This window comes from Panthera uncia, chromosome X, assembly GCF_023721935.1.
Source record: "Panthera uncia isolate 11264 chromosome X, Puncia_PCG_1.0, whole genome shotgun sequence".
Lineage (NCBI taxonomy): Eukaryota > Metazoa > Chordata > Mammalia > Carnivora > Felidae > Panthera > Panthera uncia.
This window is the reverse complement of record NC_064817.1, coordinates 65950004-65965432: the sequence shown is the minus strand read 5'-3', so window position 1 is coordinate 65965432 and position 15429 is coordinate 65950004. Positions and strand designations below refer to the sequence as shown.

Sequence of the window (15429 nt, the reverse complement as noted above, 5' to 3'; positions counted from 1 at the left end):
CACACTAAAGGATAGTAAGCTCATAAAGCTACACTAATGTCAAACAAAGTTACTTTTAACGTAAATAAAGATAAATGCAACATTTTATAATGCTAAATGGGTCAATCCCATAGGAAAATACAAATCTAAATTTGCATGTACTCACTTGCATAACTAAAATACACAAGCAAAAAGCTATACAACTAAAAGCAATATGCAAACTTACAATTACAGCTGGAACATTTAGTATGTGGAGCAATTATATAAAATATATAAGTAGAGATATAGAAATTTTGAATAACATTATTAACAAAATGACATATGAAGACACTACACCAAACAACTGCAAAATACACATTCTTTTCAAGTTCACATGGAATATTTAACCAAAGTGACTATAGACTGGACCATAAATTAAGTTTCAACAAATATCAAAGTACTGAAATTGTATGGTATATATTTGCTGACCACAGTTGCATAAGGCTAGAAATCAATAACAAAAAGAAAATTTTGAAAAATCTAAATATTTGGAAATTAACAGTATAATATATATGGGTTAAAGAGTAAATAACAATTAAAATTAGAAAATATTTTGAAATATATTTTGTATATCATGAAGAATAATATGATAGTTAAATATGAATGGATGCAAAGAATTACTAAGAATTTTATAGCTTTATTCATATATCAGAAAATAAAAGAATCTGAAAACAAATGTTTTACATATCCATATCAAGAAACTAGAAACAGAACAGCTCATTGAAGCCAATATATGTAGGAAGAAAAAAAAATAAAGATAACATGGGCACCTGGGTGGCTTAGTCAATTAAACATTTGACTCTTGGTTTCAGCTCAGGTCATGATCTTATGGTTCATGAGATTGAGCTCTGTGTTGAGCATTTTTCTAACAATGTGGAGTCTGCTTGTGATTCTCTGTCTCCTCTTTCTCCACCCCTTTCCTTCTCTCTCTCTCTTATAAAATACATGAATAAACATTAAAAAATAAAGATAACAGAGGTGAAAAGAAAACAAAAAAATTATGCATGTAAACTTGAAAAATTAGGTGAAATAGGAAAATTCCTTTAAAAAGAACACATATTAAAGCTGAAATAGAAAAATATAAATTATTGTATGTATACTAAAGATGTTAGCTTGATAATTAAAAACTTACCGACATAAAGAATTTGCGGTATGGATGTCTTCATTGATAAATTCTCCCAAAAATCTGAAGAATAAATAATAACAATTATTCACAAACTCTTCTGAAAAAGGGAACATTTATCAACTTGTTCTATGAGAAGAGAATAGCCTTAATAACAACATCTGAAAAAGTCATTAATAGAAAATAAAATTACAGTCTTATATCTTTTATAAATATAGGTTCTAAAATGCTTAAACATTTTATCAAATTCAACACATAGAAAGCATATTATATCACAACCAAATGAGTCCTATTTTAAGTCAGTTCAACATTTGAAATTCACCACATTAACACATTAGAATAAAGGAGGGAAAGTCATGTGATCATTTCAGTATACAGAAAAAGTCTTTAAGAATATCTAACATTTGGGGAGCCTGGGTGACTTAGTCAGTTAAGCGTCTGACTCTTGATTTAGGCTTAGGTCATGATCTCATGGTTCATAAGTTTGAACCCCACATTGGGCTCTGCAATGGTGGTGTGGAGCCTGCTTGCAATTTTATCTCTCCATCTCTGCCCCTCCCCAGCTCACACTGTCACTCTCTCTCAAAATAAATAATAAACAAATAAAATTACAAAAAAAAATATCTAAAATTCATTTATGGAAAATTTTTGGCAAACAAGAAATAGAAATTTCTTTAGCCTGGTAAAAAGAATCTATATGAAACCAGAATAAATGTAATATTCAATGGTGAAGTAGAAGCGTTCCTCTTAAACTGATGAATAAAAAGGGTGTCCACTAGTAAACTTCGATCTGACATTGTAATAGAGGTCCTAGCCTATGCAATAAAGCAAGAAAAAATAAGTTAAAAGCCTAAAAATAGTAAAAGGAGAAATAAAATTGTTATTTGCAGCCAGCACAACTGTTTACATGGAAAATGTAAGATGTTCAGACACACAATCAGAATTAATAAATGAATTTAGTGAAATTGCTATATACTAAGATTAACTGTGAAAATAAGTTATATTTCTATACACAACAACATAATTAGAAAATATACCATTTATATGATAACATCATGAATACCAAACACTTAGGAATAAATCTAAAAATATATCTTCCAAATGTCTATAATAAAGGGTGTAAACCAATATTAAGATAAATTAAATAAAACATAAACAAATTGACATATATACCATCTTCAGGAATTGAAAGATTCAATATTATATGTATAACACACCTTCCCACATTGATATATTGATTGAATATAATCTCAATAAAAATTTTTGACATTTTTTATAACTGATAGTTGATTCTAAATTTACATGGAAATGAGAAAGCCAAGAATATTCAAGACAATTTGAAAAAAAAATGGAAAATTATACATTGCCAAATATCAATATATCAATTTATGATAAAATGGCAACAGTTAAGACAATGTAGTATTGGCACAAAAACAAATAACCATTGAAACAGAATAGGAAATATAAAAAGATGTCTATAAAGATATGGTCACATGAATTCTCCCAAAATTGTCATGCACTGGGGAAAGAGTATTTTCAACAAATGGTACTAGTCAATTTGATATCTTCAAAGGGACAAGATGTGAGTATTGGTCCTTCTCTCACTTTACACACCAAAATTAGTACTAGATGTATTATAGACATAAAGCTGAAAAGTAAAACAAAATATTTTCAGAGGTAACATAAGAGAATATTTTAATAGCAGTGGAATGTTTCTTAAACAGGACACAAAAATATATAATCCTAATGGAATAGAATGACATGTAAGCCTTCTGTTATCCAATGGGGATTAACTGTACCACTCTCCCTTTTTCCAAAAAAAAGGAAATGTAAAGAAAAAAGTAGATAAAAGTAGTAGAAAAAAGTAGTAGATATTTCTTTTTTGAACATCATAATAAAATATTTTTAAAGAAATGGTAGTCATAACAATATTAATAACAATAATAACTAGTATGTTTATTGTGCTTTTATAGCATTTTAGAGTGCTTAAAATGCACTTTCCAGTATAGTATACCTTTTAATATAATAAGCTATTTTAATTTGTTTTATTTGTTCTAGAATGAAATCCTGCTCTCAAAATTATTTTTCCTTCTCCATTTATATGTCGTTTTCTTCAAATCTTCTTTTTATAAACATAACTGCTGTTTTTCTCTACTTCATTTAATTCATTACTCTTCTTGAAATTCTATTCCTTGATAATTGAATAAGTCAGTTCTTCAAATTTGAATAAGAAATTATGATGTTATTTTCATTCATGTATTCATTCAACTAATAAATATTGAGTACTGTGGAAAGCTAGTAAATAACTTCACAAAATGTCCATATCTGAAGGACTGGAACCTGTGAATATCATCTTATATGACTAAAGGGATTGTACATATGTGGTTAAGAACCTTGAAATCAGGAAATTATTCTGGATTATCCAGCAAGACACTTAATGTATTCAACAGAGTTCTTATAAGAAAAAAACAAGAAAACCAGAGGGTGATAAGGCAATCTGATGATGAAAAAAGAGATTGGAACGATTCCCTTTGGAGAAAGGGAAAGGAGACACAAGCCAAAGAACTCAGGTGGGCACTAGAAGCTAAAACTATGCAAGAAAATTGGTTTCCTCTTCAAAGACTTTAGAAGAAAGCAACCTTGCTGACACCTTGATTTTAGCCTAAGTAAAACTGATTTCAGACCTATAACCTCCAGAAATGTAAGCAAATGTGTTTGTATTATTTATCCCACTGAATTTGTGGCATTTTCTCACAGCAATAATAATTAATACAAATCATGGTACCAGTAATGGGTGTGGGTGCTACTGTAACAAATACCTAAAAATGTGGAAGTGAATTTAGATTTGGGATATGGCAAAGGCTAAAGGGATTTATATTGCCTTGGAAAAACTGTTAGTAGACATATGAGTGTTAAAGTCTCTGATGGACTCTGGAGGAAGTGAGGAGCATGATAGAAAAAGCCTATATCATCTTAAAGAATACATAATAAACAAACTATTGGTAAAATATGGACATTAAAAGTGTTGATGAGGGTTCAGAAGGAAGTGGAGAGCACAATAGAGAAAATGTAACATCATCTTAGAGAATACCTATATAGTCACAAATAGAATTTTGGTTGAAATATGAACATTAGGGTGCCTGGATGGCTCACTCAGTTTAGCATCTGACTCTTGATCTCAGCTCAGGTCATTATCTCATGGTTCATGAGATGGAGCCTTATCTGAGCTGACAGCACAGACCCTGCTTGGTATTCTCTCTCTGCCTCTTTTTCTATCTCCTGCTCATGCTCTCTCAAAAGAAACAAACTTTAAAAAAAAAAACAGGAAGGAAGTTAAATCTCCAAAGCAGTAAAACGGTTACATATATATATAACCCAGTCACAAAATTCACAAAATAGAAGGATGCAAAGTATGATATCATATGTGTGCATGGGGGAAATAAAAAATTAGTGCTTTCAGAATGGGTTGCATTTAGGTAACCATCAATTTAATATAGACAGTTATATGCATGAAAAGTTATATATGAGCTAATGGTAACCACAAATGAAAAATCTGTATAGAGATGCAAAAAAAGAAAAAAAAATCCAAACATATTATTAAAGAAAACCACCAAACAAGAGAAAATAAAAGAGAAGAAAAATACAAAAAAAAATGAAACAACAAAATTGAAATAATTACACATTTATTGGTAATCCCTTTGATTCTAAATGGCCTAAATGCTCCAAACAAGAGACACATGCTGAATGAAAGGATAAAAATGCAAGAACCACTTTTGGTTCTCTATATGGTACCCAGAAGAGACCTACTTCAGACTTAAAGACACATACATATTGAAAGTGAAAGAATGGAAAAACCCTTACCATGCAAATGGAAATAAAAAGAAAACTGGGTAGCAATATTGTATAGGAAAAAATAGACTTTAAAACAAACAGTGTAACAAGACACAAAGAAGGACACAACATAGTGTTACGGCCAAAAATCCAACAAACAGATATAACAATTTGAAATATTTATGCAGCAAAAATGGGTGCGCCTATATACATAAAGCAATTATTAGCAGACATAAATGAAGAAGTTGACAATAATACGATGTATGGGACTCTAACACACCTTTACAGGAGTAAATAGATCATCCAGGCAGAAAATCAACAAGGAAAACGGGGCTTTGAATGGCACATTGGACTAGATAGACCTAACAGATTCAGAAAATTCTATCCAACGTGTGGAATGCACATTCTTTTCAAGGGCACATGAAACATTCTTCCAAATAAATCAGATGTTATACCACAAAACAACTCTCAATAAGTTAAAAAGACTGAAATCATATGCATCTTTTCTGACCACATTGTTATGAAACTAGAAATCAATCACAAAGAAAAAATTTGGAAGGAACACAAATACATGAAGGCTAAATAACATGCTACTAAACAATGAATGGGTCAACCAAGAGATCAAAGAGGACATTTAAAAAATACATGGAGAAAAATGAAGATGAAAACAAAATAGTAAAAAAAAAAAAATTGAGGGATGAAGCAACAGCCGTTCTAAGAGGGAGGTTATGGCAATACAGGCCTACCTCAAGTAGCAAGAAAAGTCTAAAATAAACAACCTAACCTTAAACCTAGAAGAACTAGAAGAGCAAAGTCCAAAACCATTAGAATAAAGGAAAAAATAATAATTAGAGCAGAAATAAATGCAATAGAGACTAAAAAAATATAACAGATAAATTAAACAAGAAATATTTCTTTGAAACAAAGTATATCAACAAAATTGACAAACCTTTAGCTAGACTCAACAAGAAAAAATGAGGGAGGACTCAAATGAATATAATAAAAAATTAAGTAGGAGAAATAAGAACTAACACCAGAAAAATATGAAGGATTATAAAAGAAAATTATGAAACATTCTATGGTATCAAATTGGACAACCTAAAGGAAATGGATAAATTCCTAGAAACATAAAACTTTCTAAAAGTGAATCAGGAAGAAATAGAAAATTTAAATAGACTGATTACTAGCAATGAAATTGAATCATTAAAAAAAAAAAAGAAAATTCCTGTAAAACAAGTGCAGGACTGATGCATTCACAGTAAATTATACCAAACACTTAAAAAAGAATTAATACCAATACTCCTCAAACTATTTGAAAAAATAGAAGGGGAAAGAAAAAAAAATTCTATAAGGCCAGAATTACCCTGATACAAAAAACAAACAAAGCAGATAAAGACACCACAAAAAAAGAAAACTACAGGCCAATATCTCTGATGAACATAGATGCAAAAACCCTCAATGAAATATTAGCAAACTAAATCCAACAATACAGTATCAAGTGTGCTTTATTCCCGGGTTTCAAGGGTATTTTAATATTCATAAGTCAATCAAAGTGATGTGTCACCTTAACAAAAGAGTAAAAACCATATGATCACTTCAGTAGATTCAGAAAAAAGTTGACAAAGTGCAATATTTATTCATAATAAGTCTCAAAAAATCTGTTTTAGGGGGAATATGCCTCAACATAAGAAAGACCATATGTAAAAATCCCACAGCTAACATCATACTCAGTGGTGAAAAACTAGAGTGTTTTTCCTCTAAGGTCGGGAACAAGACATGGATGTCTACTTACACTACATTTATTGAATATAGTACTAGAAGTCCTAGACAAAGCAAACAGAAAAGAAAAACAAATAAAAGACATCCAAATTGGTAAGGAAGAAGTAAAACTTTAGCTGTTTGAAGATGATATTATATACAGAAAACCTTAAAGGCTCCACCCAAAACTACCGGAATTGATAAATAAATTTTGTAAAGTCACAGGATACATAATATGCAGAAACCTGTTGCCTTTATGTACACTAATAATGAAGTAACAACAAAGAAAATTAAGAAAGCAATCCCTTTTACAATTGCACAAAATGATAAAATAATAAATGTAACTAATGTGGTGAAAAACTACTCTGTAAACTACAAAATATTGGTGAATGATACTGAAGATAACACAAACAAATGGAAAGATATTTTATGCTCATGGATTAGAAGAACCAGTATTGTTAAAATGTCCATAATAACCAAAGCAATCTACAGATTTAATGAAATCTCTATCAAAATATCAACAACATTTTTCACAGTACTAGAACAGATGATACTAAAATTTGTGTGTAACTACAAAACACCCCAAATAGCCAAAGTAACCTTGAGGAAAAAAGCAAAACAAACAAACAAAGCTGCAGGTATTGTGATTCAAAATTTCAAGGTATACTACAAAGGCACAGTTATCAAAACAGTAAGGTCCTGGCACAAATATAGAAACATAGATCTTTTTAATAAGTGGTGTTGGAAAAACTGGACAGCTACATGCAAAAGACTGAAACAGGACTACTATTTACTCCACACACACAAATAAAAAAGTGAATTAAGGAGAAAAATGTGAGACCTGAAACAATAAAACACTTAGAAGAAAACAGAATTTCTCTGACATCAGTTGTAAAGAAATTTTTCTAGATATGTCTCTTCTAGCAAGGGAAAGAAAACCAAAATTAATCTATTGGGACTATACCAAAATAAATGCTTTTGCACAGCAAAGGAAGAAATTAACAATACTAAAAGATAATCTACTAAATGGGAGAAAATATTTGCAGATAATATATCTGATAAAGGGTTAATAGTCAAAACATATAAAGAACTTATACAACACAATACCAAAAAATAGTACAATTAAAAATGGGCAGAGGGCATGAATAGACATTTTTTTTTTTCAGAAAAAGACATATAGATGACCAACAGCAGTATGGAAAGTAGCTCAACATCATTAATCATGAGGGATATGAAAATTAAAACCACAATGAGATTTTACTTCACACCTGTCAGGATAGGTAAAATAAAAAATACGAGGAATAAAACAGTTAATGAGGGTTCTTTTCTCTCCACATCTTCCCCAACACTTATTTATTTATTTATTTATTTATTTATTTTGTATTTCATCAAGATATGGAAACAACCCAAATGTCCCTAAGGTCCTTAGAACAATTATAAATAGTGCTGCAGTAAACATAGGGGTGCATATGCTTTTTCAAACTAGTCTTTTCATATCCTTTGGGAAAATATCCAGGAATGGAATTACTGAATCATATGGTAATTCAATTTTTAATTTTTTGATGAACCTCGATAATGTTTTCCACCATGGCTTCACCAAATTTTGTTTAGTACCATATACTAAGGGATCCAGGAAGAGTCTTGCCCACCTTTGTATGTGGCGATAGTCCTTGGTACCACCTATGAACACTGCAGTAGCCCATGAGCCACCATTAGCCCCTTTCAACCATGGTCCAAAATACCCTGGATAACACTGTCTTAAACAGTCACTCACATATGAGCCTTTGCAGAAACCCTGGTTTCAAGTGGAGAAGTTATAGCACACCATTAAAATAAATAAATAAGAAAGAAAGAAAGAAAGAAAGAAAGAAAGAAAGAAAGCAGGCTGCTTAGAGAGAGTAAGAGAGACAATTGGAGGAGTTGACTTTATAAGCATCACCCATCCCCAAAAGCAGCACAGCTCACTGACAAAAGTGAGTAAAAGTGTAGCCTCTGATTTCTCCCATGGAAGAGAGTGAAAGTGTGTGAATGTCCAGTTTCCTTAGCTGTGTGGGAAAATGACAAAAAAAAGTCCATTTCTATCTCATCACATCCAGAGTATTGAGTCATGAGCAGCATTACTAGGGGCATGAAGAGTCAGGGAGAGCAGTAGATATAATTCTCCGAGGACATTAAATGGATATGGATCCTACTGTGTTAATGACTCCATCAAGAAGCCTATCCATGAGCTTCTGGGAATGCTTTGCACATGGATCCCTAAATTGACCCATGGGCACCCATGACACTGCCTCACACACAGACTCACACATTGTGTTTGGCTGCCTGTGAATGCTCCTGATGGTGAAGAGTGTGAGCTTTGGCAAATGGCTAGTGAGAATGCACATAAACCTAGCATGAATCTGTGGTCCAGGAAATACAATGTTGAGCTTTAGTGTTGCCTCTAGGGAAGTAAATGGGAAGCTGTCCGCAGTTGGCCTATTGCTTGGCAAGATCCAGGGAAGAATTCAAACTTAAGAATTCTGCCACAAAAAGGCATAAGAAGCATGGAACACGTATATCTATAAAATGTCTGAGAGAACCTCGGGATCCCCAGCAGGGAAGATGGAAGGTATTTCTCTTTTGAAGTCAGTCAGTAAGGAATGGACAAGGTGACTCTTACTTCAAATATGAAAACAAAAATGCAAGATTCCAAGGAACATAAAACATCAAGGAAACATTACACCAAAAAAGGATTACAGTAATTTTTCAGTAACAAACCACAACCCAATAGAGATTTGTGATTTACCCAATAAATAATTCAAAATAGCTATTTTAAGGAAGCTTAATGAACTACAAAAACACAGAAAGAAAATTCAACAACAAAAAAACAATACACAAGCAAATTGAATAGTTTAACAAAGAGGATAGAAAACATAAAAAAGGAAAAACAAATTCTCGATCTGAAAAACACAGTGAATGAAATGCAAAATGCAATAGAGAAATATCAAATAGTATAGATCGAATAGGAGAAAAGAATATATGCATTAGAAGACAGACCTTTTAAATTATTGAGTCAGAAAAAAAAATGAAAAAGAGTGAAGAAAGCTGATACAATTTATGGAATACAACAAAAAGAAAGAATCTAAGAGTTATCAAAGTTCAGAAATCTTGCAAGCAAGGAGAGAGTATGAGGATAAATTCAAAAATCTGAAAGAGAAAAAACCCAAAAAACAAAAAACAAAACCTTGCCAACAAAAAACACTCTATCTGTAAAGTTATCCTTCAGAAATAAGGGAGAAAAACAATTTTCCAGATAAAAACTGAGGGAGTAAATAATCACTATTTTTTTAAGAAATGCTGAAAAAGGATATTCAAGCTGAAATTAAAGGACATTAATTAATACAAAATATACTAATATATTTAACACATTAGTAAAAGTCATATATAGTCAAATTCAGAATATTTTAATACTGTGATACAGTAGTAAATTGACCACTACTTAATCGAAGTTAAGTACTTATCAGCTTACAATGAACTATTATATTTATTAAGATGTTTTCTTTAAGACCAATAGTAACACAAAGCAAAATCACACAGTAGATACACAAATGATATATAGAAGGGAATCCAAGCATATTACTGGGGAAAATGATAAATTCACAAAGGAAGGAAGCAAGAGAATTAGCAGTGAAACTATAAAAACAGCCAGAAAACTATTAATAAGGTGATATTTGTAACTCCTTACCTATAAATAATTACTCTAAATAAAAATTGATTAAATTCTCCAAAGGCATAAAGTGGTGGAATGGATTAAAAAACAAGACATAACTCTATTATGCTTATAATAGACTGACTTCAGCTTTAAGGACATCTATAGTCTCAAAGTGAAGTGATTGAAAAACATATTCCATGCAAGTGCAAACCAAAAGGGATCAGGGAGAACTATAATTATATCAGATAAATAGACTTTAAGCCAAAAACAGTAAGGAAAGATAAAGGTTAGTATATAATGATAAAGGTTTAAATTTATCAAAAGTATATAACGATGGTTAATTATATAAGCAACAAATATTAGGTTACCTGAAGATATCAAGCAAATACCAAAAGATCTGAAGAGAGAAACAGACAACAATACAGTAATAGTAGGGGACTTCAATGGACTTTTAACAATGGACAAAACCTCCAGACATGAAATCAGCAAGGAACCAAATAATTTAAATTATATTTTAGACCAAATGTGCCTAAAAGAAATATACAAAAGATCATATCCAATAGCAGCAAGATACACATTCCTCTCAAGAACACAAGGAGCAAACTCCAGGATAGATCATACAAAAAGTCACAAAATAAGTCTTCACAAATGTAAGAAAATATAATTCACATCAAATATCTTTTCCAATCACAATGGTATGTAACTAGAAATCAATAACCAGGAAGCAAACGAAAATCTACAAATATGTGGAAACTCCTAAACACCCAATGAATCAAAAACGAAATGAAAAGGGAAATAAAAAATAACTTTGACACAAATGGATATGGAAACAACATACAAAAACGTATGGGATGCCACAAAAGCAATTCTAGGAATCAAAATTAAGATGATAAACAACTATATTAAGAAAAAAGAACGATCTCAATCTAACTTGACATCTGAAAGAACTAGAAAAAAGAACAAAGTTCAAAGTTAGAAGAAAAGAAATATAAAGATCAAAGAAGAAATAAATTAGAGACTAGGAAAACTTTAGAAAATGTCAACAAAACAAAGAATTAGTTTTTTGAAAGAATAAAATTGGCATACCTTTAGTTAGATGAAGTGGAAAAAGAGGGAAGTTTCAAATAAATGATATTATTAATGAAATAAGAGACATTAGAAACATAGAACCAAACAGGAATCAATCATAAAAAAATAGAGAATCTAGACTAACACATAGTAGAAGTAAGGCTAGAGTAATTAAAAAATCTCCCAACAAAGAAACGCCCAGTAGCAAATGATTCCGCTGATGAATTTTAGAAAACATTTAAAGAATTATTCTAATTATTCTGAAACATTTCCAAAAATTCAGAGGTGGCAACATTACTAAACTCATTTTGTGAGGCAAGCATTACCCTGATATCAAAGGCATATAAAGATAGTAAAAATTAAAAAAAATAATACAAGCCAATATCTTTCATTAATATGCATGCAGAAATCCTCAAGAAAATATTAGCAAACTGAATTTAACAGTATATTAAAATAATTATACACCACGAAGAATTGGGATTTATTTCCTGGATGTAAGGACAGTTAAATAAAATCAAATTGGTAAATATAATATAACAAATAAATAGAATAAAAGAAAAATCATATAATCATATCAATAGATGCAGAAATAAGCATTTGACAAAATACAAAATCCTTTCATGTAAAAACTCTCAACACATTGGCTATTAAGGAAATGTAGCTCAATGTAATAAAAACCATATATGATAAACTCACATCTTAAGTTCTACCGGATGAAATGTTGAAAGGTCTTCCTCTACAATTAGGAACAAAATAAGTGTGACCACTCTGGCCACTCCTATCCAACATAGTACTGGCAGTCCTAGTGAGAACAATTAGGCAAACAAACAAACAAATAAACAAATAAATGACATCCAAATCCAGAAGTAAAATTATTTGTTTGCATACATATGATCTTATTTAGAGAAAAATCCTAGAGATCCCACAAAAAAACTATTGAAGCTAATCACTATATTCAGTAAAGTTGCAGGATACAAAATCAAGATACAGAAGTGGGTTGCGTTTCTATACACTAAAAACAAAATATCTGAAAAATAATGAAAACAATCTAAGAGAAGGAGGGGAAGATGGCCCCAGAGTAGGAGGACCCAAGGCACATCTCATCCCAGGAACACAATTAGATAACTATCAAATCTTGCTAGATACCCTAGAAATCAACGTGAAGTCTGACAGAACAAACTCCACAACTAAGGGAGAGAAGAAGCCACGTCTAAGAAAGTAGAAAGTGTGGATATTTGGCTTAGAGGAGAAAAGGATCATGGGTGCCATTGAGGGGAGGGAACTGTGGTAACAGAGGATGAGAGAGAGAGAGAGAGAGAGAGAGAGAGTAGAACACACAGGACAGTGCACAAGGAGAACAGTTCCACAAAGACTTTGGCTTGAAAAATGAGAGTGGTTCAATGTTGTGAGTTCTTGCAAACAATGGGGCTAAAAGCCTGGAGTTATAAAGATCAGCAAGCTTGGCTGGGATAGAGTCCTGAGAGTGCTGCCCTGCTTCTTGAGAGAAGCAGGCAAACAACTCAGGGGCAGAAGGTGGGGAAACCGTGATCTGAAGCCTGGGGTACACAGGGGAGAGATTACTCACTCTTTTCAGAGCACACCCTTGAGAGGTAACTTTCACAGAGACACCTCTCCTGGAACAAAGAAGCTTCCTGGTGCCATTTCCCTCCCCAACTCCCCAGCATAAACACAGAGACACCTGAGGGAAACAGCACAGAAGGGACACTGGCTACTTAATCAGCTTATACCAAGCCCCACTACCATGAGCTCTGAGGAGACTGTCCCTTTCAGTCAAGTTTGCCTCAGTCCCAGTGCAACAGGCACCTACTGCAGAAGACTAGCACAAGTGTAGAGAGGAGAGGAGCCAAGATGGCAAAACATCATGGAAGTTTTTTGTGTCTCATGTCCATGAAATACAACCAGGCCAACACTAAACAATCCTGCACACCTAGAAAACTGACTGGAGGATTAACACAACAATCTGCACAACCTGAACACAAAATTCAGCAGGTACGCAATACAGAGAGGTGAACTTGGGGAGCGAGAAGCCATGGCGGGCAGAGAGAGGATGGAGACAGGAGATGGGGAATGCAGGAAAAGCACCCCTCACCAAAAGCAGCTGGAGAAAAAGTGGAAAATTGGAAATAGTCACAGGGACTAAACCAAAAAGGGAGAAAGGAGAAAGGAGAGGGTTTAAGACTGTATTAAGACTGTAAACAAAGGGAGCACAGAGTCTGTAACCCCACAGCTCGATAACTGGCAGTGCTCTGTTGGGAAGGGTGAATCCCCAGGAGCAGAGTGGGGTCCAGGAGGTTCTTGGGCCACATAGGGAAAAGCGGTTCCACTGCTGGAAGGACATTTGGTAGAGACTGTTGAAACCACTTGGTCCCAGCAGACCCCAGGAAACAGCCACATTCGCTAGTGCTGGAACAAGGTCAAGAGTGAAGCCTGGTGCCAGATGTGTGTTGTGATTTTTCCATAATCCCTGAAAAGCTGCTGCTACACTATGTTGAGAACTTTTTCTGGGGCGGGCTGGAACCTTGCTAGCAGCAGGGTCCAGTAAGCGATCCTGGGTGCAGCCAATATTTGGCCACTGCTCAGTGAGACACTCCCATAAAGGGGCAGAATGGGTCAAAGCCACAGCCTGTCAGAAGTAAGGGGCCGGGAAAACAGCCGCATCTCAGACAAAACTCCAGAGAGAGGTACTGCCTGGGGGCTTGGTCACGGACAGTAAAAAAGTGGGGAGTGGGAGAAAGCTGAAGACAGAGGATGGGTGCATGATTGCTGATTGGGGAGAACACAGTTCCAATACTAGACACTAGGTAGCTGGGTGACACCATTTTCACTGCTCCTGTGCTTGGGCGCACAGGACTCCCACAAGTGACACAACACTCCATCCCAGTAGTCTAGCAGCGCCATCTGGTGGAGAACGGAGCCATTGCACTGAGACTTCCCAATCGGGCCAACCTCTGTCTTCAAGAACAGAAGTCTCACCACATGCTTAGTTTATGGACTATAAAACGCTTCATAGTCTGACTGCTAGGTGAAAACGAAGTAATTTAAGTCCTATTTGAATCTGTTAGCAGGTCCATCTACTCAATTTCCTTTCTTTCTTTTTTTTTCTCTTTTTCTTGAATACAGAAAGAGAAAAAAAATCATTTTTATTTTCAATTTTTATTAAAATATTTTTTCTTTAATTTTGTACTATATATTTTTTTACTTTTGTGTAATTTCTTTTTCAAATTCTATTTTACTTCCATCATTTTATTTTAGTCTATTTCGGGGTATTCATTTTTTCAAATTTTCAAACGATTTCCTTTCTTTTCTTTTTCTTTTTTCTCTTTTTCATTTTCTTTTCTTTTCTTGAATACAGAAAGAGAAAACCTTCATTTTTCCTTACAATTTCTGTTAAAATATTTTTTTAATTTACTATATTTTTTTTACTTTTATGTATTTTTTTTCAAATTCTATTTTAACTCCATAATTTTATGTTAGTCTATTTCTGTGTGTTCATGTTTTTTCAAATTCTCAAATGATTTCCTTTTTTCCCCCTTTTTTGCTCTACTCTATAAAACCACTTTCAACATCCAGACCAAAACACACCTAGGATCTAGCATCATTTATTTGATTTTTGTGTGGGTGTGTTTTAATTTTTTAATTTTAATATTTTATTCATTTTAATTGTTTTTAATTTTTTTACCTCATTAATTCCTTTAATCCCTTCATACTGACAAAACGAAGTAATTCACCCCAAAGAAAAAGCACAAAAAATGGCAGCCAAGGATTTAACCAACAAAGATACAAGCACAATGCCTGAACCAGAATTAAGAATCACAATGATAAGAATACTAGCTGGAGTCAAAAATAGATTTGAATCCCTTTCTGTGAATATAAAAGTAGTAGAAACCAGTCAGGATGAAATACAAAATGCTATAACTGA

At 32.9% G+C, this 15429-nt stretch overlaps 1 protein-coding gene across 5 annotated transcripts in view; it reads right to left on the bottom strand.

Moving 5' to 3' along the window:
* Positions 1-15429, bottom strand: part of CYLC1 (cylicin 1) — a 77419-nt gene that overhangs the window by 49616 nt on the left and 12374 nt on the right. For all 5 annotated transcript variants that reach the window (XM_049644010.1, XM_049644013.1, XM_049644014.1 and 2 more), the window contains one exon: positions 1151-1204. In XM_049644010.1, the coding sequence (XP_049499967.1) occupies positions 1151-1204 (54 nt within the window). The remainder of the gene's footprint in view (positions 1-1150; positions 1205-15429) is intronic.